The sequence below is a fragment of the Tripterygium wilfordii genome, chromosome 11, assembly GCF_013401445.1.
Source record: "Tripterygium wilfordii isolate XIE 37 chromosome 11, ASM1340144v1, whole genome shotgun sequence".
NCBI lineage: Eukaryota > Viridiplantae > Streptophyta > Magnoliopsida > Celastrales > Celastraceae > Tripterygium > Tripterygium wilfordii.
The window spans coordinates 2,301,924-2,324,203 of NC_052242.1; the positions used below are offsets into that span (position 1 = coordinate 2,301,924).

General features: G+C 37.6%; 4 protein-coding genes across 5 annotated transcripts; 2 read left to right on the forward strand and 2 right to left on the reverse strand.

Moving 5' to 3' along the window:
• The first annotated feature begins 967 nt into the window (after positions 1 to 967).
• On the forward strand, positions 968 to 4,189 carry LOC120009351. Its single transcript, XM_038859910.1, has 5 exons — positions 968 to 1,407; positions 1,493 to 1,566; positions 2,784 to 2,919; positions 3,050 to 3,340; positions 3,691 to 4,189. Exons 1-5 carry the CDS (start codon positions 1,279 to 1,281, stop codon positions 3,949 to 3,951), a joined length of 891 nt encoding a protein of 296 aa, XP_038715838.1. The 5' UTR covers positions 968 to 1,278; the 3' UTR covers positions 3,952 to 4,189.
• Positions 4,190 to 4,924: 735 nt separating this feature from the next.
• LOC120009343 (putative pumilio homolog 7, chloroplastic) lies at positions 4,925 to 11,403 on the forward strand. 2 transcript variants are annotated; one of them, XM_038859899.1, is made up of 6 exons: positions 4,925 to 5,972; positions 6,057 to 6,663; positions 6,743 to 6,905; positions 8,866 to 9,029; positions 10,680 to 10,935; positions 11,027 to 11,403. In XM_038859899.1, the coding sequence occupies exons 1-6, from the start codon at positions 5,282 to 5,284 to the stop codon at positions 11,129 to 11,131; spliced, it is 1,986 nt and encodes a 661-aa protein (XP_038715827.1). In that variant the 5' UTR covers positions 4,925 to 5,281; the 3' UTR covers positions 11,132 to 11,403. The 2 variants fall into 2 exon arrangements, with proteins under 2 accessions (XP_038715827.1, XP_038715826.1); XM_038859898.1 differs by having other exon boundaries at positions 4,925 to 6,663.
• A 697-nt stretch (positions 11,404 to 12,100) lies between these two features.
• On the reverse strand, positions 12,101 to 15,210 carry LOC120009350 (annexin D1). The gene is made up of 5 exons (XM_038859908.1): positions 15,052 to 15,210; positions 14,117 to 14,262; positions 13,629 to 13,847; positions 13,029 to 13,241; positions 12,101 to 12,632 (listed from the first exon to the last, which is right to left on the reverse strand). The coding sequence occupies exons 1-5, from the start codon at positions 15,125 to 15,127 to the stop codon at positions 12,336 to 12,338; spliced, it is 951 nt and encodes a 316-aa protein (XP_038715836.1). The 5' UTR covers positions 15,128 to 15,210; the 3' UTR covers positions 12,101 to 12,335.
• A 1,976-nt stretch (positions 15,211 to 17,186) lies between these two features.
• Positions 17,187 to 21,874, reverse strand: LOC120009342 (MDIS1-interacting receptor like kinase 2-like). Its single transcript, XM_038859896.1, has 2 exons — positions 18,854 to 21,874; positions 17,187 to 18,754 (listed from the first exon to the last, which is right to left on the reverse strand). Exons 1-2 carry the CDS (start codon positions 21,747 to 21,749, stop codon positions 18,450 to 18,452), a joined length of 3,201 nt encoding a protein of 1,066 aa, XP_038715824.1. The 5' UTR covers positions 21,750 to 21,874; the 3' UTR covers positions 17,187 to 18,449.
• Positions 21,875 to 22,280: the final 406 nt, after the last annotated feature.

The window sequence follows — 22,280 nt, forward strand, 5'->3', positions numbered from 1 at the left end:
CATTGCATTGCTTTGAATGCAATTACTTATTATTTGCTAAAATAACCAATTTTGATTGCTCACACTGATCGTGAGACTCGTGCGTACAAAAATTCTTACATGACGATAAGGTAAATGAAAATCGAATTCAAAACTATCCAAATTCATAAAATTTAGTTTAAGATAGATGTATCATTAAATTATTATCCAAGTTATTAAATCTAAAACTTTAATTTGATAGAGTTGACTTTTAATGGCAAATGAGTCATTGGTTGAGTGACAATGACTTTGCATGTCCCTGACTGAGGTCATGAGTTCTAGTTTCATCTCCTCCGAATATTTATAAGGAGGTGTGTGGGTTTAGTCTGTCCCTGCATGTGCTTGATAGTTTGCCCCTGCGTGGGCTTGATTTGTGCCTCCTGCGTGGGGCCTGTTGACACCTGTACTTTCATAGGCTTGATCTGGTGGTGTGTCGTATATTGTATTTGTACTTGTATTAAAAAAAAAATCAAAGTATCAAACCAAAAAAAAATAATTTAAGGATGAAAGTGAAATTTAAAGGGTTGTTGAGGGAGAGAAGTGTATTTGTGCATAACCAAATTGACATTAGTGGCTGTTATTAAAAAGAAAGTCCCATTAGTGGGGACATTTACCTGCCGACACGTGCAGAGGGGCTCTTACTCGCGACACGTAAGGAGGGGTATTTTGGGTATTAAAAATCTCAGGGGCATTTTCAGCCAAACGGCCCTATTCTATCCCTACACCGGCTGAACCGGTTGACGATATTTAAAACGGGCAGGTGTGCGTGGGACTCAGTGCACATGCCACATGCGACGCATAATCAGAGAGAGAACAATGAGGGCGGTACGAAATTCAAAAATTCGAGTAGGTAGAGAGAGGAATGAAAAAGTGTTTATTGGAGGGACGGTTATATTCATTTTTCTTTGCTTTTAAAACAGCAGAAAGAAAGACAGAAGAGTAGCAGCTACTCATAATTTTATATATATATATATACCCACCTCCTTCTCTCAAACCAACAATAAAAACCCAGAAGGTTCCAGATCATCGGGAAGAGGGATATCCTCGTCATTTTGATCAGATCCATACTCTCCCTGACATTCCAGTAGAGATAGAAAGGAACGAACAGCACAGTACAGCGCAGCTTCTTACAGTGCTCTTACAAAAAAGAAGGGGAAATTTGCAGAACACAAGAATTGTGAAAGAAGGGGAGAATTCTCTGTTAATATTCACTTGACAATTCAAGCATTTTGAGAGTAGATTTGGTGAGGATTTCTAGAAATGGAAAGGACCACGCCGGTGAGGAAGCCACACACATCCACCGCAGATCTGCTCACGTGGTCGGAGAATCCTCCCGCCGATTCGCCCCCCGGTGGCTCTGCTTCTCGTTCTGCTACCCGTTCACATCAGGTACCGCTTTATTTCAGCTGGTTTCTTGTTTGTTTTGGCCTGATTGCCGATTGGAGATTTTGAACTTGTTGTTTTGTAATGGTAGCCGTCCGATGGGATCAGTAAGGTGGTGTTTGGAGGTCAAGTGACGGACGAGGAGGTTGAGAGCTTAAACAAAAGGTGAGATCTACTTGACTCTGCATTTTTAAAATTTTTTTTTTATGGGATTCTGTTTCTTAAAAATTCAAAAAAATGCTTTTGTGGCAATAAATGCGGATTGAAATAAAATCTGGATGTCCTGGATTTATAAACGTTTTATGGATTTCTCTCTCAACTTCCAGTTAACTTTTAGTCCACCAAAATTTGCAAACTTGTTTTCTTTCCCTTTGCTTTTTAATCTGTTGAGTAATCTTTGATCGATCTCCTAATTTGGGTGATATCTCTGATCAAATAAATTAGTTCTCAATCTGTAGGTGTGTATTCAGTGTCTCGATGGTTGAAACTTTAACTGTTTTCTATGTATCGCTGCAGCCTTTGAAAATCTGTTCATGGGTTATAATTTACATTGAGAAATGAGATTTTTATTTCATTAATTAGGCACCCACGAATTACTGACCCATATACACTCAATTTCATGATGACCTGCAAATTACTTGTAATACGCACTTCTCTCTCTAGTCTCTCTGAAAATTTTGGGGGATGATGCAAGCTGCTGTGTGTTTAAGTCCAAGAAAACAATCTTGCCTTTTACTGTAGTTTATTGGTATTTCGGATTGAGTTTTGTGTGATAGTCAAATGGTCTCCATTGGGTTTGATAGGCTTAAAGGGCCTTTAAAGATGGTGTTATTATAAGACTGGTATATTTTTGAAAATTACGTATTCACTTTGACAATGTTGGATACAATATATAAGCTAAAACAGAGTCATCCAATTACTATTGGATACACATATACCCTCTTTCGTTTTACTTCTGTTTCTCTTTTTCCTTTTTGTTTAATGGAGGGGCAGGTGTGCAAATTTATATTTTAGAGGCACAAGCCACACAACACAACAGGTAATGGAGAGTACAGATTGAAGTCTTTGGTAGCTTAGAAAGGAGGTCTAATAGCCGCACCATTGGAAATTTCTTTTATTTGCAAGTATCTTTCCTCATGATTTGTTTGAATTTTGAAATACCTGTCCCTTACTGTTAATGCATTTTTCAAATATCTGTCTATAATTCTTATCTGCATTGTTCAGTTATCTGTCTATAGTTATCATCAAATTGTGTGCTGAAAGAAATTTTCTACCAAGGAATCACTATGCATCCACGCTATATCCATTCCTGTGTCAGACAGTCATTTTGGTGTTCATGGTGTATATTTGATTTCTAAGTCTGTCAACTTCCCCATTTCTAGGAAACCTTGCTCAGGGTATAAAATGAAAGAGATGACTGGAAGTGGCATTTTTGCAGCCGACGGTGAAAATGATGTATCCGAATCCAACGATTCTAACCTTTCTCTGAATGGCAGAACAGGAGTACGAATTTACCAGGTAACTTTCAAGTTCAATAAATTTAAAATCAAGAGTATATGAAATGCTAAGATTCATAAATCATGATTGTGGCTGCAAAATATGATATGCTAAATGGTTAGTTTATATATTTTAATGTGTGAATTGTCAGCAAGCATTGGCTGGTATCAGTCATATTTCTTTTGCTGAGGAGGAGAGTGTCTCCCCCAAAAAGCCAACTACTCTTCCTGAGGTAGCAAAGCAGCGAGAGCTAAGTGGAACACTAGAAAGTGAGGCCGAGGCCGAGGCAAGGTTGAAAAGGCAGCTTTCTGATGCTAAATGCAAGGAACTCAGTGGACATGATATCTTTGCACCCGTGCCTGAAATTTTACCACGACCAACAGCTGTACGTGCATTGGCATTGAAAGAAAGCATCCAAATTGGAGAAACTTCTCCAAGTGATGTAAGTAAATCTATCAAAGTTTCTAGCATGAGTTCATGGATGCATGCTAGGCATTTTGCTGCACGTAAATGCATCGTGCCAAAATTAGACTCAATTGACATCACTAATTACAGACTATGTTTTGGGGGTTTTGGCATGTTGTACACTGTATAATTAACATATAATTATTTGGATTAATTTTTATCAACAAATTTCTAAGTGCGTGGACATTAGGAGCGGAACTTTATTAGGTTTACCAAACCTTCTCTTCTTCGTCTGAGAATTTCATGTGTATGGACTATTGGCATTTACATTTGCTTATGTCTGCATTAAAACATCTCTCACTGATTTTGAACCTTTGTGACTGTTAGCCTGCTGGAGGTCAAACAAGTGAGGAACCCGTGAACAAGACAGCCAAGAAAATTTACAATCAGAAATTTGCTGAACTATCGGGAAACAACATATTCAAGGGTGATGTTCCTCCATCATCTGCCGAGAAACCTCTGAGTTCAGCTAAATTGCGAGAGATTAGTGGCAGCAACATTTTCGCTGATGGGAAGGCAGAGTCTCGAGACTACTTAGGCGGTGTTCGCAAACCCCCTGGCGGAGAGAGCAGCATTGCACTGGTCTAAACTTTTAGGTCTAACAAAGTTATTTTAATCTTACTACATTGGTGTCTGGTTTTGATTTTATTTTCTAGTTGGGGATGTGCTATTGTATTATTTGACTTGCATTGTGGGTTTCTGAGTTATGATTTAGGGTTTTAGCATATCAACTGAGCTGAGCTGTGGACTCCCTACTAAATGCTTGACCCCTTCATAATGTTATTACTTTTAACATATTATTACCATTGTTTTTCTTGATTATTTACTATTTAGAATTTTCCTTTCTGATTCTTAATACTAGTTTTATCACAATAATTATTTTCACTTTTTTGTCTCCAAAGTGATCTTATTTTCCGTTCTTAAAACTATTTTTTCCTGGAAAAAAGTGAAGTTTCCTTCATAGTTCAAAAACCATGTCATTAATATTCACCGAAACACGGTTTCTATTTTAGCCTAATTTTTTTTTCCCTGGTTGTTAGAAAGAAAAGGAGATATTATTTCTAATAAATTAAGATTTGGAAACTGCCTTGTAATTTCAATCAACCATTCAGCTGAGTCAGTCAAGTCATCAAGGTCTAACTGTCTTGCTACCCAAGAAAATAGTACTGCCCAATAATTATCAGCATTAAATTTTTTTTTGAATAAAAAAAAAAGAAAAGTTAATTAATTCTTATATTTTGTATATATTTATCACCTTTTAGATTTAGATATTGTAGAAATAGAATTGTGATAGGAATCAACGACTAAAGATGATAAATAGAAAAATTAATTAATATTTAAATAATGGAATTTTAAGAATAAATCAACATCGAAGGGAGAGAATTAAGGAAGTTTTGTGTGAGGAGGTTATTCTGTTTTAATATCGGTAACAAACAAAATCAAATAATATCTAATAAAATAAGATATTTATAAAAAAAAATTAAAATTAAAAAACAAAAATATGTTTGGAATCGTCAGATCATCTTTTTGCTCTGCTTTTTCTGGGTACATATTGCGCCGACTCAACTTCATTATAATGGCGTGAGCGTGAGCATGACGGGCAACGAATCGTATACACTCCACATTCTAGCCTGCAAAACCTTCAACGATAAGTAAAAAACAAAACCAGAAACCCATTTGTATCGTACTCTCCTTCGCATCCTTCTCGCATCAAAAATATACCATAATGCCACTCAAAACTTCCTTTGCCCCACGAAGAAACGGCGTAGTCTGAACCTTGTAGATGTACAATCTCTGTTTTCGGCTTTCGTGAATCGTTTCTGTTGTGGGTTTTTTGCTGTTGATGTTGCAATATACATAGGTGTATTAAATATATTGATAGTTTGTATCTCAAGTTGGTGGAAGGATTTTTGTGATCATGGAAAGAGACGGAGAGTGGTCGAATGAGATCCCTAATGCGTCCTATTTCGATTTGCTTCAACAATATCAACAAGGTTTGTCACCGGCGAGCAGAGTTACTCTGCAGTCTGTGAACTCTCTTCCAAGTCCTTCCAGAGATGGGTTTTGTTTATCTGACGATATTTCGCCATATTCAAGTTCTTTCGAGGGGTCTAGGTATGAAACACCGAGTTATCATTTGAGGATGGATTCTAAATCACCCGATTCTGGTAACAACTTCAATGAGAAGTTAGTGGATGAACTGGGTTTGTCTCAAAATTTCTACAGAATGAAAATTTCAAATGATGTCAATGATGATAGAGGTATAATGAGTTGTTTGGGTGGGAATGTTCATTACCAGATCGGAAAATATGCCACATGGAATGGTTTTGACAATGGAGTTCTTGATTCTGAAGGGTTTAGATTGTCTAGTGGATTGAGTGTTGATGAGGATTTAAATTCTACTTTGCTTAATGGACGAGGTGGAGGCATGAGGGGCGATTCATTTGGGTCTTTTCTTGCTCGTAATCAGGATGGTAATCTGTGTTCTGACTCTCATTGTAGCTGTGGTAGGGGATTTCAATTACAGAACCCATTGAGTTCAAGGCCTTACATTCATGGTGCCTTTGGTGGATCAAAACAATGTGAAATGAATTCTTTAGGAGATACAGGTATCAGAGACTCATTTGGTACCCCTCATATGATGCACCAAAACCTGGCTTTGGATGCTGACGTTTCATTGTACAATTGTTCAGGTGTAAAATCGAATACTAGAACAATCCAAAAGGACCTTAACGGCAGGATAGTTCCTCAGTGTCTAGCTTCTATGAAATGTGCTGGGGACATAGAGGCCTTTAACTGTGAGGAGAGTTTGATAATACAAGGGAATAATTTGAAACATATCATCAACAGGGAAAAAGATATGTCTAAGGGTTCCAAGAAGCACTCCTGCAATGAAATTGTCATAGGAAATCCACAAGAGACAAACAGCCTACCGGAGAGTCCTTCATGGTACGGAGGAATTTGTGAAAATGTCAGGAGGCCAAGTAGTTTTTGTCCATCACAGACGCTGCTAAGTACCACTTCCTTGGCTGAGGTCCAGGGATACATATATGCGATGGCACAGGATCAGAATGGTTGTCGATTCTTGCAGAGGATGTTTGATGAGGGTACCAGTCAAGATGTGCAAATAATACTCGATGAAGTTATTGATCACGTTGTTGAACTCACTATGAAGCCTTTTGGAAATTACCTTGTGCAGAAGTTGTTGGATGTATGCAATGAGGGACAAAGAATGCAGATTCTGCTCATGGTGGCTAGAGAACCAGGACAACTAGTCAGAATATCCTTGAACACATATGGGTAATAATCTTTCATACCGAGTTACTTCTTTTCAATAGGTGCAAAATATTTTTTGTAACTGTTGTACTTTGTGTTTCAGCACACGTGTGGTGCAGAAGCTGATCGAGACTCTCAAAAGCAGGCAACAAATCTTGTTAGTCATATCAGCCCTAAAACCTGGTGTTCTTGACCTTATTATGGATTTGAATGGAAATCATGTGATCCAGCGTTGCTTGCAATGCCTTAGCAATGAGGAAAATAAGGTGAAAATCTACTCTTGTTTAGTTCAAATGTGGGTTTATTTTTCATATTGAATGTTTTCTATAACAAATGTGCTTTTACTTATTTCTTTTGGGCATCCTTTAGTTCTCTCAAATGCCATGCGTTACAACATACATATCTCCTAGAGTGTTGGAGTGTTGATGTTTCATAGGTGAAACACTTTTCAAGCATAGTTCTACTGTTTAAGCCATTTAAGCAAAATTCTATAATTCAATTATTGCAATATAGACATTGTCACTTTGCAGATATGTTTTAAGAAAATGGCATTCTATTTCAGTTGTTGTTATATAATTTACTAAATTGCATCTGAGGATGCCGACTATATATCAGTAAGGCTGAAAAATGGTTGCCTTTTGTAACCTATTTGGTTGAGACAACATTCTTTGCATGAATAATCTTGACTATATCCTGGTAATATTGTGCTCCAAACAGAACATTTGAGGAAGTTTTATTCACGTTGTTGCTCTATGATAGGTCATATTTCACCCCTTATTAGGTATGTTTATCAAGTCAGTTTTCGGTATGGGACTTGTGGGTTTTGCATCCAAGGATGCCAAACATCACTGAGTGAAAGAAGCACCAGCTTTTTTAATGAGCAATATGAAACTTTTCTCATAGTTATTCTCTACATGCATGCCAAAAGTGTAAGAAAAAGAAGAAGGGAGGAAGTTGTATTATACAAATGCTGTTAATTTGGTCCAATGGTAAATCGTGATTACTCCTGGTTGTTAGGCAAACATTTCAACCTGGACCTTTTCATACCCTCATTAAATGTGAGCAATGGAGTGAATCTTACATAAACCATGAATGTGTACCAATCAAATCCCAATTAGCAGTTTTGTAAATATTAAAACATTCTAAAGTATTTCAGTTATTAATCTTGTAATCTCGTTTGAGGGCTGAAGCAATCCATTTTAACTTGGTAGTTCTAATAATGTGTGGAGAATTAAGTTTAGGAAAGCAGACCCCATCCTCTCCTTAGAACTACTGGATGGGGAAAAGAGTACCGAAACTCTAAACTATTGTTGAAACTTGAAAGTGTGATGCACCCAAGTATGTTAAGACCTGTGCATACTGTTGGCTGAATAGCATGGTTCCCCCAAGATTAACAATATAAGCCTTATGAATGTAGAGTTGCCTGTGCGTTAGAACTAAGAAAGCCACAAGGGAAGCGTACGATTTAATGAAAGTGCATGTTTGTTTCTAAATTGCGATGTATGAGTTCTGAAAATATGGTCGGACACTCTTAGTTTTGGAATAACGGGGAGAGTAAATGATGTAACTGTAGTTCTCTGTTTCATTTTTCAGCAGTTTTGTAGCTGTCCATTCTAGTTGTACGTGGGTGGCTCCTGCTTTCTGTCCTCCTTAATATATCCTTTGTTATTCAAAAGAGAAAATATATATCTGGATCAGCCTATCTGTATATAGGTTTGAATGCCAGACATAGGATCATCAGTAGCAAGAACTTGAGAGAATCCTTGATGCAGTTGGAAGGATAATATCTGGCACTTTTGGATTCGTTAGGAAGACTGCCAAATTTCTTATAATTATGTATCTCCTTCCAATTGTAAACTTTGTGAAACAATGCTCAAGATAGGCATCTCCTTCTTGATGTGTTTCAAAATGTAGGTAATCTTTGTCTCAACTCCGGACCTCACATGAACTAGGTTTGACTGATGTAAAACTTAACCTCAAAATGTTCAATAGAATCAATACAACCAACGTGCATCATAAGCATTTACAATGATGAGTGGTGATTTTTTAAGATAAAACGTTTCCCTAACATGGTGTTCTCATGCATGCACTTTTTAACACTACAATCTGCAGAGTTTATAGTTGTTTTTCAATATTTATGTAGCTCACACTTTTCATCGAGCCTTCAGTATATTTTTCATGACAGATCCTATCTTTCTGTCCTTTGTTAATTACTATCTTTTGCAGTTCATTTTTGAAACTGCTGCAAAGTTTTCTGTTGATATTGCGACTCATCGACATGGATGTTGCGTGCTGCAACGATGCATTGCACATTCCACTGGAAAATATCAAGATAAGTTAATTACTGAAATATCCAAGAATGGGCTTCTCCTTGCTCAAGATCCTTTTGGGTAATTCATTTGAACTCTTGATATTTTTGCTCCTTTTCCTTTGTTTTACTTACATTCCCAGTATCATTCGCTATCCAAATAGATGCTAATTGTCTTGTTTGACAAACTAAATACATTTCTTTTCAGCAAGTTTATTTTGCGCCTCAAAATAAGCCACCATCCAGCTTCGACTAAATTTTTATGCTCCCAATATTTAGTTGAAGACAAGTTTTCACTCAATGTCGTTGCATAATCAAATTACTAAGTCAAAAATTTACAAAGATCCTTGTCTAAAGATTACCACGTGAAAAATATTTGTGCCATTTTAAGTGCTAAATCCTAATGATAAATCACATTTGATTGTCTCACTATATAATGTGGTCAGCATAGCTCATTTACATCAGTTCTAGCATGGTATATTGAGCCTCTTGTGTTCATACTTTCCATGTCCTGCTGCTGTTTGTATCCATTAGTTAACCAGCCATATTCATTGAGGATTTAACCACTTCCACTTTCTCTTTGGACTGTCATTGGTTAGTAGTCAACTTTGGTAGGAGTGTGATAACTGCTTGCACATTGGAATTACTCTGTTCCATTATTTACGTATCCTTAATTTTAAATGTAGAGCTGTTTAAGTCGTTTTTTCACCCAAAAATATGTACAGCTGTTTACGTTTGGTATAAATACTTAATGTTTGTGCTCTGAGGGAGGATTGGCTGCATATTTCTGGTCGGTAATGTCATATGGTATGACATCATAACAAAGCTCGTTTTGTTAATCTCAGTATCACACTGACTTTCTCCATTTAATTGCCTAAATATAGGTGGGATTTTACCAGTCAACTTTCTTCTTAACATGGTCGTTCATCAGTGATTTTTCAAATGAGTTTTAATATATGAGTTCTGAGTCTTCTTTTCATGTTGTCAATTACCTGTAGAGCAGCTGGTACGGAAATAATTTCATTTCCCGGGCACTTTTCCTTCAATGAAATTTAATGTTTGGGACCTCAGTTGATGGTGTTGGCAAAGCAGTCCAGGGCCATCCGTTCTAAAATGATATGAATTAGATATTTGGACATTGCATTTCTCCTATCCTTAACTCAGATTCAAGACCAAGTTGAGTTCAGATTGTAGCTCTTTCACTGATTGGATAGCTGTTATTTATATAGAATTTGTGTTAGAATGTTCACCTATGCTTGAAGTTATCCCCGCTTTTGGCTATAGCCCTACTGTTAACAAATTTCTATCATCTCACTCATCTACCTTTTCTCCCTGACTGCTTTGTAGATCCAAAGTTTCTTGACTGTGGTTTCTTCATCCAACTTGGTTTTCAAGACCGCTCTTCAGTTATTTAGGTTCAATTAGCCAATGAGTGATTTGCATTGTTGTTATTTTTTTGTCTGTCAGTCTTCATTAACCTCTTCAGTAAATATCCATATGATACTTGATCAGGACCTTGTAAGTTGTAACTTTTGCAGTTCATACTTGGTCTGGAAACTTTGAATTTTGAAGGGAAAACATGCTCTATTAATTTTTCGTAAGAATAAATACCTTTTTTACTCGTTAATTCATTTTTCTTGACTATTTAGAATGTCACTATACAATTCATTGTGTTGCATGGCTTTGTTTGGCTCTCTGATTCTGAAACTATTTTTCCCACCTTGTGCTGCAGAAATTATGTCATTCAGTATATTATAGAGCTAAAGAATCCAGCTGCCTTTGCTATTTTGATTTCTCAGTTCAGCGGCCAATACGTTCAGCTCTCAATGCAGAAATTTGGTAGCCATGTTGTCGAAAAATGTCTCAAGCATTTCGCAGACAGCAGATCAAAAATTGTTCATGAATTGCTCTCTGTCTCTCACTTTGACCGGTTATTGCAAGATCCATACGCCAACTATGTAATTCAGTCGGCTTTAGGAGTTACAAAGGTTTGAGAACTAAACATTCAAGTCAGTTGCACAATTAAGCAGAATTTTCTTAATTATGATTTTTGATTTTATATTGTCCTTATCAATGCAGGGTCACCTAAATGCATTGCTGGTTGAAGCAGTTAGTCCCCATGCAGTTTTACGTACGAGCCCATACTGCAAGAGGATTTTCTCCCGGAATGTCTTGAAGAAATGATGTACAGTTTTCCAGTGCCCAGCTATGCTATTCCCAGAAGTTTTTAAGTGGTCATGTGTGCTAGTTATAACCATCTTGTTCCATTATGTAGATTATGCATCAGAGTAAGATGACTGTAACTTGCATAGGAAGAGAAGGTTTCCATTGCAGCTGTTTATGATGTAGATACTTTATGTATTATTCTGTTGTCATGTTGTTGCTCTAAACTTCCATGTACATGGCCAGAGTCTCATCTGTCTGTTTCAGAGTTTTGTAAACGGGATGTTTGGATATCGCCTTTCCACGTTTATTTTGCTTCCCAGGTCTGATTTGGTCCCCCCCTTCTTAGTTGAGAGTTGAAGCCCTAACCTTTGACCGGAGGAGGTTGGTCTGGTTTGCATGAATGCCATAAGATTTTGGCATCCTCACAAGTGAGGGAACGACGATGATTGCAGAATACAGGGTTCGATTCCAAAACGTTTCAGCCCAGATTGTCCTTTTTTTTTTTTTTTTCCTTTTTTTTTAATGTGCGAAGTGAGGGATTGTGATGTCATTATATATGGATGTTCTTGGCAAGGGTTTTACAAGAGTGAGATTCATTGATCTCGCCTATATTTAGCTGCTAGATGTAGAATTATCAACAACTCAAAACAGGTGCCTGATTTTCTTCTGAGAAGTGTACAACCATGCACAAAGAATTCTTTTCACTGAATTCTTTTGTATTGTTTGCTCAAGTGCCATGGTTTTATCTCGTTTTCCTGCTTCTAACCTTGCCTGATTCTCATACCATCCTTGCTTTCTCAAATTGTACGAAGTCGAATTCTACCAGCATAGCCTTAATTTCTACGGAGTTTATTGAAATTCTTTTTTCTTTGCACTGATTCATACTATTTCGTTTCGAAAACCCTTGTAGAATGCACTCAAAGCAAGAACCATACCGCATTTTTGCACTACGAATACATGACAAATACAAAAAAGTAGAGGTAAATTGCAAGTAGCAATATCTGCAACTCTAAACGAGTACATTATTTTTATTAATATGGTAAATTATAAGCTCTCAGAGTCGGTATCATAGCACTCAATGAAAGAAACCGCATATGGCAACCCTTAAAACACACGAAATGAGTTCAAACCAAATATAAAAAGGACACCTTAATAGTAAGATTATCATTAAAACCAGATAAGTAGCCTCATAATAGAATAGCTAGTCAATGAAAGGACTAACTCAATTGTCTCCATGCCCTATCAGTGCCAAGAGCATCTTTTCATAGTCTCCAGTTGTGTCCTTGACGATAGCACGATCCAGAGGAACACTGCTCCTTCGGTGGTACTCTTCTGCTATGATTTTCATGTCAACCTCTGCTCTCGAAGTGACAACTCTAGTGAGAGCACCTTCATCAGTTCCTTGCCTGTTGATTGCAAGACGAATAACCTTCTCAAAATACTTCTCTGGCCTAACCAAGCACTTAACTGTGGCCCTCAGTAGTGCAAGAAACTCATCCTTGGGATCAGTTTTCAAGTCCTGAAATAGGCAATCATTGGATTACTTCTACACAAAAAGACCAATATGGATAGGCACAATGAGAGATTGATACTACTAGTAAGGATAATATATAGTTTACTAATTCAGAGCCAACAAGTCGTTCCCTAAATTACAACGAAAGAGGGAGGTGGTGGGACTCATGGGATGAGAGCAGATTAAACTTAGAAGTTATAAACCAAAAAATAATATTATTATTATGGTATTTGAAACTGTTTTAAAAGGAAAAAATACTAATAAAATAAAAAATGAAAGACTCTGTAGAAGCAGTAAGGAAAGCTAAAGGTTTGGGAGCCATTGCAAGTCGCAACACTACTATTGGTTTGAAGAGTCTCACAAGATTCCAAAAAACCATCACCATATGGCTCACTAGCATACCTTGTTGATATCATTTCCATATTCATTTTTGTAGTGGTTAAGGGTAGCATTAATCTGTGATTTGCTCCTCGTAGCCAAAATCCTGATCACATCTTCATGACTATAAGCCTTCTCTGAAATCTTCTCATGGAGAATCTTAGCCTCTGATTTTGCCAGAGTCATGTTCACCTCATCTCCCTCATACCGATATGAGCTCACAAGAGGGAACAAAAGCTGAGATGACCGAACATAATGGAAAATTTGTTCAGTTTCGATCTATGATAAAAACGGACAAGTCACAAGTGACTTATAAACACAGAGTATCAGTACATTTCTCACCAAACATTCACTTCAATAACTTCAAAAGGGTGTATTATTGCATAGTTCCATTCAAAAGAAAAAAAAATTAAAAAAAATGTCTATAGCTTTTTATCATGCAATCTTATTCAAACAGAATTACAGTAGAGTTCATCACATCACCATCTGTGTTTTTGATTCACCCACAGCCTTGTTGACCTTTTCTGTAGCAGAGCAACATTGCATGAAAGATACATCAAGCAAATTGTTTCCCAATCAATACTTATGTTCCTTCTTAGTTTTAAAAATGTTGAGATGCAGTACCTTGCAGAAATCTCCGGTTGTGTGATGGGCAACATCCTCTTCAAGGGACTTCTTGTAACGAGCATGGTATGCCTGCCTTGCCAAAAGCAATTGATTGGAAGACCTTGTGCAGGCTATTTCCATGAGAACTTGATTGCTTGAAGTCCACCTCTTAGTTGCCTCATTAGCCAAAAGTGCATCACGCTCAGCAGGATCAAGAGTCCAAAGCAATATTGCCCTCTGATCATGGGGAATAAATCAACTTATATTTTGTTAGTGTTAAGCAGAACACTGATTGCTTAGTCCACCAAATATAAGTAGCATTATAAGTTAACATCTAATAAACTAAACAGCTCATAGGAAAAAAAGTTAGATTATTGTTGCCTGTACTGCCTTTGTCATGTTCTTCTTCTTTTTCTTTTTCTCTTTCTCTTGCAGAGCACTTATGCAATCTATAACAGTTAGATTATTCACTGTTGGACAAGAAGTGAGTTTATTCGTAAACAAACCTCAAAGTCATTAGTAAGTTCCTTCTCCAGTGCTTTCAGGAGATCTTCTCCATGAGTTGCAGCATATGTTTCTCGAATCAACTTCCTTTGAGCAGCATTTCTATGTGCCAAAATGGAGATGATTAATCCCTCATTAGTTCCCCATCCTGCAACAGTTTAAATGAAAAGGAAGCGGAAAAAGTATTATGAACCATTGGATCTGCAACACATCTAAATTAATCCACTAGTTGCCAAGCAAAAACTTCAGACATAGTGCCCTTTAAGACAAAAGACAGAAACCAGGAAGCCTTTTTGTGAAATAGCTTCTGTTACATTGTAATTTTCTCATACAAATCCCTTCCAGATGGTTGAAGATCCATCTGGTTTGCATGAAAATTGCACCTCTGAATTAGAGGCATGTCCAAAAGTCCAATAATCAAATTCTCATATACAAGCATATATATATATTTGGTTTGAAATCCTACCAACTCTGAGTCCCAAAAAAATTCAATCATAGAAACGTATCTGCGGATAGGAAAAAAATCATGATCGAATGAAGTAGACAAGAAGAAACTTAAAATAGATCAGTGTAACATAGCATCATGTCGAAATTCAACATACATATGCAGCTTTAGTCGAAAATGAAGATACGATTACATCTAATCCCATCGATAAGATTATCAAGCATCAATATTCAGATCTAATATACAGATCTAATCCTTTTAAAAGAAACTAAATAGATTCAACACCATTAAACTGGTCTATCGTAGATATAAAACATTCCTTTCAATACACGCACAAACATGTGGCGATCTACACAAAATGTCTTACGATAAGAAGATCAGACAAGATATAACACATCAACACCATATACAACAGCAAAAAAAGTACAAAGTCTTTGTAAATCGTTTCGTGAATCGGATCATCAAACTGTGGAAAGGCATAGTGAAAGAGACCTGAAAAGGCTTTCCTCAGTTGCTCACAGTCTTCAGTCACAGAAGGCACAGGCTCAGGAACCGAGAGAGTCGACATTTTTGGTCTCTGTAGGTTGCAGACGCGGAAACGAAAGGGCGAGTGTGTGAGTGAGTGAATGGAATGTGAGGAAGCAGCGAGTGGTCGACATTATTATTATTATATTCGCAAAGGTCAAAGACAACGACGTGGATTTGGCCTTTGGGATCGGGGATACCGGATATGCATTGCGTTGGCTATTTCTCTTTATTTTGACGCGTGTGCCACATATGCCACTTTAGGAAAAAGGCAGTTTGTCCTTTTCTCTTGCTGGCATTATTAGTAATAACTTAATATTTCTATTTAATAGTATTTCTTTATTTTATACTGTACAAAATTCAACCGAAAACCTACCTTGTTAGCTAAGTTACTCTACTCTCTTCTCCATCACCATTTTCACCGTCTGCTTCCTTTTCTTCTCACAGTTTTTCAACTTCTTTTCTTCTCCCCCACCAGTATTTCCATTGCCAAAACCCCGAAGCTATAAACGTCACATTTTCCATTCACATCCATTGTGTAGGCAAGTTCTACAAACAAAATCAATTACTTGACGCGCCAAGCCATCCAACATTGTTCACAACAGTGATAATGAAGCTTAATTTGAAGAAAAATTGAGATGGAAATTACCTGAAGCTATGTACCCTAATGTGCCTGCTAAAGAAGTCCAATTGGATGAAGTAGGGTCCAGAGCTCTTGCAGTGCCAAAATCAAAGATATGAGGTTCATATTCTTTATCCAACACAACGTTTTTACTTGATATGTCCCTTTGAATTATAGGAGATGAACACTTATGGTGCATACAGGAAATAGCATTGGCTACACCTTTGACAACATTCACTCTCTTAATCCAGTCAAATGACATTGCTTGTTCCTCGTCACAAAGTATCTTTTCCAAGCTTCCTCCATCCAAAAACTCATAAACCAAAAGTGAGTGCTGTGATGTGAGCAGAAACTATAGAACCTGATAACATTGTGATGCCAGATTTCTGTCAAAGCACAAATTTCGCTCGTAAAAGATATTGAATTAGCAATTTCACAGTCTGAGAGTTGGTGAAGTTTCTTTACAGCCACAAACTGTCCAGTTGATAATACAGCTTTGTAGACATTTTCCATACCCTCCCACTCCAATTACTTGGAGTCAAATCACATAGTGGATGCATATAGGACAGTGGACGGTCACCGGTCGACTTAACCCTCCTGCGCAGCATGCGGAAGCGCAGCTTTCTCATAATGCTACAAGGGAGACAGGGAGGCCAACAATGCGACTTTCTCTTTGAGGGAAAGGAGGGAGGCCAACAAGACTCCACAATGCTCAAGTCAAGTAATCCTTAACGAGAATCAAGTATTGGGATGTATCAGTATCTACGTAGTGCAAGGGGCAGTAAGACAAACAGGCATTACACAAACTTTATTGCATTGCATGTTCTGGTACCTGGAAACAAGCAATCATGGTGCATATAGGAAATAGCATTGGCTACACCTTTGACAACATTCACTCTTTTAATCCAATCAAATGACATTGCTTGTTCCTCGTTATATACGTCCTCAATACATGGTTCATTGGCTTCGTTTGTGTTATGAAGCATCCAAGATAAAAACAAAAGACAATTGGGTACAAGTCACATAAAGAGAGAAGTCTACATATAAAACAGTAAGATTGAGCCTCTGTTTATATATCCCTTGCACTTTTGTGCAGTTGTCCTGGACAGATAAATGGTCAAGAAAAACACCTCTTAGCTTTTTTTTGGATTCCATGATTTGGGGTCTTTCAATATTTAATCAGACTTCAACAAAATTCCATTACAATGTGCTAAAATTTTTTTGGTGCTGATTTGTTGTCTAGAAAGATTTAACACATGAACAAGCACAGAAACCTATTATGGACCATAGAAAAATAAATCAAATAGTTTAAGTTCAGAACAAGAGCAACAACTAGTCAGAAAGATTTTTATGGAATGTCCTACTCCTGCCTGAGCTTTCCAATCAACCAAATTTTCCCACCAGTAAAGACTAAAGACATGCCATATATTTCACACTTGACAAAGCTTACACATATACTACTATCAAAGCAAGGACTATTCCAGGGTTGAGAGTTCACAAGCAAGCGGTTTTAAATTGAAGAACAAAACAATGCCGAAGAATCAGAATACTGATTCGACTTCATAATAACAGCATGAGTGAAATTCAGGACAGTAAAAGGAACTGGGGCCATAAGCATCGACTCCAGACTCCAAGAGCAGTGAGAGCACTCACAGCAAAATAGCAATTCGAGAATATCACATATGAAAGGAATCCTCGCTTAAATCCAAAGAAAAAACCTAGCTTACACCGAATGAAAGAAAATGAAATCTTCCATGGATGCTTAAACTCGCCGAACCATGTACGTGGGAAACTCAGCATCTCAGCAAGTTTTGGCGTCTTCCCCTTCGCCATTCCCGTTCACGGTTCAAGAATTTAACTGGTAGGCGCCTGTGCGGCCCACAAACAACATATTGGGCTCTTTCTGAAAGGCCGAAATTACGCTTCGTTAGCAGTTGTCGGCCTTGTAGGACCTGAGGCAGAGACTGACTGACAAACAGATGGTCGAGACTCGAGACCCAATAAGAGAAATAGCTTTGACTTTGAGACGTTTCGCCGTCGATGGACCTGTCGAAAACTACAACGGCGGACTACCGGTTCCATGGCGATGAACTGCATCGTCTCTGCCGCATGTAGGCCCTTATTCGGTTACGTCATCAGATTATCAGGTGCCTTTCCTTTCAGATTTCAAGTTAGAGCGGCCTCTGCTATTAGAAATCAATCAAGCCCTAATATCATCTTACAAATTAAAACTAAAGAGCTTATCTTTGGATTTTGGTAGATGTGAAAATGTAAATCAAACAAAATGTTGAGTCATAATTTTCTTTTCTTTTCCTGGAAACTATGCCCTAACTGTTGCAAATTAATCCGTTACTTGTTTATAAGATATTTCTGTGATGGTTGCCAAACAGAGATAAATGAGATCACATTCAAATTAAGTGCTGAATATTGGCTCAATTTGCTGTCTTCACGTTGTTTGCGTTGGGTACTGTCTTATCTTGCATAGATACAGCCTGAATTAGTTATCTGAGTAGCTTCATAGTTCATACTGTAGTATTTTTCTTGACATTGAAAAAAAGGAAGAGAAATAATGTGCAGTTAAGCAAATAAGAAGAATTAAGGTAAAATATGTGAATTAGGCTATGGCTACTTATGAAAAACTATATTTTAATAACATAGAAATATTCGTACTTGATATATTGTGATGTCCTGAATAATCACTTGTTTTTACCTGGTTATACGAGCGTTGGAGAGCGAGGTGAATCTAAAATGGTGATTGGGATGAAAATAGCTGGGAAATCATATGCATTGTCGGCCTAGATTGTGCATTAGCATTCAAGCATTGAGTTGCTATTTTCACGACCATGATAACTTCATCCACGACATCAAGTGAAGGAGGTGCAAGGCGTTGGTCAAGAACTTCTTCTGATAATGTGTTATCCGTTGCCCAGGGAGATGGTAGAGAGGGGATGATGTCTCCAGGATGCTCTCCTTTGATCACTTCCAGTGCTATTACGCCAAAGCTATACACATCACATTTCTCGGTTACCTTCATCGTGTAAGCAAGCTCTGCATAAGAATTCAAATAAATTCAACAAATTTATTATGTATGTTCCTGTGGATATTCATTTTGATTGTTTGAAGTGATAGAATGAAGGAGCACGTTACCTGGAGCCACATATCCATATGTGCCAGCAAATGCGGTCCAATTGGATGAGTCAGGTTTAAGAAGCTTTGCGGTGCCAAAGTCTGATATATGAGCCACATAGTTCGAATCCAGCAAAATATTGCCGCTTGAAATGTCTCGATGGACAATTGGAGGAAAGCAATCGTGGTGCATGTAAGAGAGGGCGTGGGCAACACATTTAACAATGTCCACTCTCTTATTCCAATCTAATTCTTTAGCTGCTGCTTCTTTGCTCAGGATTGAGGACAAGCTGCCCCTTTCAAGGTACTCATACACAAGAAATGAGTATCGAGCACTCGAGCAGAACCCATGAAGCTTCACAATATTTCGATGTCTTATCTCCAGTAACACTTTTATCTCGTTCAAGAACTCTTTTTGGGATATATACTGGTTATCAGACAAAGAATGGAGTTTCTTCACGGCTACAATGCCAGTTGATGGCAACTTGGCTTTGTAGACACTTCCAAATCCACCTTTTCCAATGCAATACGAGGCATCAAAATCCTTGGTTGCTGTGATGATTTCTTCATACATTATCTTTCCATCATAAGTTGATGAGGAAAAGAAACTTTTATAAGGCAGGCTGACTTCTTTAGCTTGGGGATCTTCCTTTCCTTCTCTTTTCATGAAGAAAATTCCGCAGAGAGCAAATATAAGTAAAAATACTCCTGAAAGAGGGAGGAAAATGGTTAAAAACAGGACTTTGTGGCTCTTCTTTTTGTCTTTTTTCTGCATCGAAGTTTTGCATGGTTGCATTCCTTGGACATTACCACACAAACCTTTGTTCCCTTGCAATGCTTCAAAGCTAGCATCTCGAAATGCTCTGCTATCCGGTATAGGACCTTCTAACTCATTGTACGATATGTCAATATGCAACAAGCCAAGCATATTTGTGAAGCTGTCTGGAATACTGCCTGAGAGATTGTTGTGGGAGAGATTCAGCTGCTCCAAGCTTTCCAAAGAGTCTATGCCTGACGGTATATGACCAACAAGCAAGTTATTACTCAGGTCTAGTTGGGAAAGGTGAACTAACTTCAGTAACTGCACTGGAATTTCCCCGCCAAATTGATTATTGCTCAAGTTTAAGTAGTTGAGCTCCACAAACTCTTGGAAATTGTTTGGGATTGAACTGCTCAATATATTTGCTGATAGGTCCAGATACTCGAGGTTAGTCAAGGATCCAAATTCTTGAGGTATGCCACCCGAGAGTAGATTTCCATTCAAATTCACTTTCAGCAAAGAAGTCAACCTTCCTATTTCCTTTGGAATCTCACCAACTATACCATTGGAAGAGAAGTCAAGTTCATGTAGCTGACTAGAGTTTCCAATATCAGATGGTATTCTCCCAGTAATATTGTTGCCAGATATTCTTAGGCTTTGTAATTGTGGACATCTTCCCCAATTGGATGAAATCTCGCCATGGAACTTATTGTCACTTAGATCAATGTAATCTAGATTTGGGTAGACTCCAAAGTCCTCTGATACATTTCCAACTAGTCGATTTACTTCCAAGCGTAGTCGGACCAAACTTGTGCAGTTTCTCAAGCTTTTGGGAATAGGACCTGTGAAATTGTTGTTATTTGCAGTGAAATTTTTAAGTACTCCACTCTGGCAAATCTTTACAGGCAAGTAACCAGTGAACTGGTTAGTATCTAGTTGCAACACAGTCAGCTTTGTGAGATTTGATATTTCTTGAGGAATGGATCCAGAAAGTTTGTTGTCACGGAGAAAAAGAAATTCCAAGTTGTTCAAACTGCCAAGGGAAGCTGGAACAGAACCATTGAGTTGATTTTGGCTAATCTCTAGATCATAAAGTGATTTTAGATTTCCTATCTCCTCAGGAATAGGCCCGGATAGGTTATTAACATAAAGGTGAAGAAGTGTGAGATTTGTGAGACCACCTAGAGAAGTTGGAATTAGACCAGAAAGATTGTTTGAATGGAAACTTAGCTCTTGAAGGGAGATCAAATTTCCAATCTCTGGGGGAATGGATCCAGAAAGTTGGTTGTGAAACACAAACAACACAGTTAGGTTCTTCAAGTTTCCCAAAGTGGAAGGGATAGGACCTGTTAGGAGATTGGTATCCATGTAGAGCAAAACCAAATTGGAGAGGTTCCCTATTTGTGGAGGAATATAACCGGACAATGAGTTGTTAAAGAGATACAAGTTAACTAGATTGCTTAAATTTCCCAAAGAAATTGGAATTGGTCCATCTAGCTGGTTACTATACAGAGCAAGCTCATTAAGGGACTTTAAATTGCCTATCTCTTCAGGAATGGAACCATTCAACTGAGTTTCAACTAGATGCAGGACCTCAAGATGAGTTAACAAGCCTATCTGAGGTGGGATATTCCCAGAAAATTGATTAATCGACAAGTCAAGATATATGAGCTTTGTAAGCTGACTGATTTGGGGTGGAATGGAACCATTGAGGCCATTGATGCTTAGATCAACGTATACAAGATTAGGGAATGATGTGAATGAAAATTGATCTAGTGTGCCTTCAATACCTGAAATTGAAAGATTGACCATATTGACACTTCCATTCGCACAAGAAATTCCAAGCCAAGTGCATGGTTGGGAGACGGTGGCATTGTTAGGAAGGAGAGACCATGAAGCTAGCTTCGACTGGGTTTGGCTTGGAAGGCTGACTTTCCATTTGAGAAGAGCATTGGCTTCATCAACAGAGTCAGAAACAACATTGACTGTGCTATCCAGCAAAACTATGAGGACGAGGAGGCAGAGTGACTTCTCCAAAGATGAGTGAGACTGTGTCCCCATTTTTGGTAATGTAATATGCAAAATCATGGGTTGAAACTCCATTTTTATACTTGCAGCTTCACACCCGATTATCAGAGATTTCATATAAGCTCTCATACCGTTTCTTTTTTTTTTCCCCCAATTTCTCTTTTAATAATTGGATGAAGGCGACCATATTTTATATTTGTGAAGACTTTTGACTTAAAATAATGACGGTCTCATCAGGCTTGGTTCCAAGTCTCTGTCTCTTTTTCTTGTTTTTTTTTTAAGTCTTTGTCTTGAATCAATTGAAAAAGGTTGTATTGTAGTATATTGGCAGTAGACTCGATGACTAATTCCATACCAAACAAAAAGACTAAATAAACAATTGATGCATACATCATACGAAGAAAAAATTCATACTTCCTTATCTTTTTAATTTCTCTCAAGTGGCAAGTTTTTGGTGCTATTGACTTCAAACAGTGAAACTTCAAAATTGTTGAAATTTAAACCATTCATGGCCGGTCCAAATTCTAAGGTAAGTGCTACATTGCCTTAGACCCACAACATTTTTATTCATATTTGTTTTCTGTTTTTTTCTCTGAACAATATAAATTTTTTAATTGATATAAATTCCTAAAAATGAGGGGTTTTTTTTCTCCAACATGT

Bases quoted from the DNA above. Each gene is read 5' to 3' on its own strand.
- LOC120009343 (XM_038859898.1), top strand. From the start codon at position 5,282: ATGGAAAGAGACGGAGAGTGGTCGAATGAGATCCCTAATGCGTCCTAT. The intron at 6,664-6,742 runs GTAATAATCTTT...TTTGTGTTTCAG, and splicing joins ATATCCTTGAACACATATGG to CACACGTGTGGTGCAGAAGC. The intron at 9,030-10,679 runs GTAATTCATTTG...CTTGTGCTGCAG, and splicing joins CTTGCTCAAGATCCTTTTGG to AAATTATGTCATTCAGTATA.
- LOC120009351 (XM_038859910.1), top strand. From the start codon at position 1,279: ATGGAAAGGACCACGCCGGTGAGGAAGCCACACACATCCACCGCAGAT. The intron at 1,408-1,492 runs GTACCGCTTTAT...TTGTAATGGTAG, and splicing joins CTGCTACCCGTTCACATCAG to CCGTCCGATGGGATCAGTAA. The intron at 2,920-3,049 runs GTAACTTTCAAG...GTGAATTGTCAG, and splicing joins CAGGAGTACGAATTTACCAG to CAAGCATTGGCTGGTATCAG.
- LOC120009350 (XM_038859908.1), bottom strand. From the start codon at position 15,127: ATGTCGACTCTCTCGGTTCCTGAGCCTGTGCCTTCTGTGACTGAAGAC. The intron at 14,263-15,051 runs GTCTCTTTCACT...AAACTGTTGCAG, and splicing joins ACTGAGGAAAGCCTTTTCAG to GATGGGGAACTAATGAGGGA. The intron at 13,848-14,116 runs GTTTGTTTACGA...CCCCATGATCAG, and splicing joins AACTTACTAATGACTTTGAG to AGGGCAATATTGCTTTGGAC.
- LOC120009342 (XM_038859896.1), bottom strand. From the start codon at position 21,749: ATGAGAGCTTATATGAAATCTCTGATAATCGGGTGTGAAGCTGCAAGT. The intron at 18,755-18,853 runs GTAACGTGCTCC...ATTCTTATGCAG, and splicing joins ATATGGATATGTGGCTCCAG to AGCTTGCTTACACGATGAAG.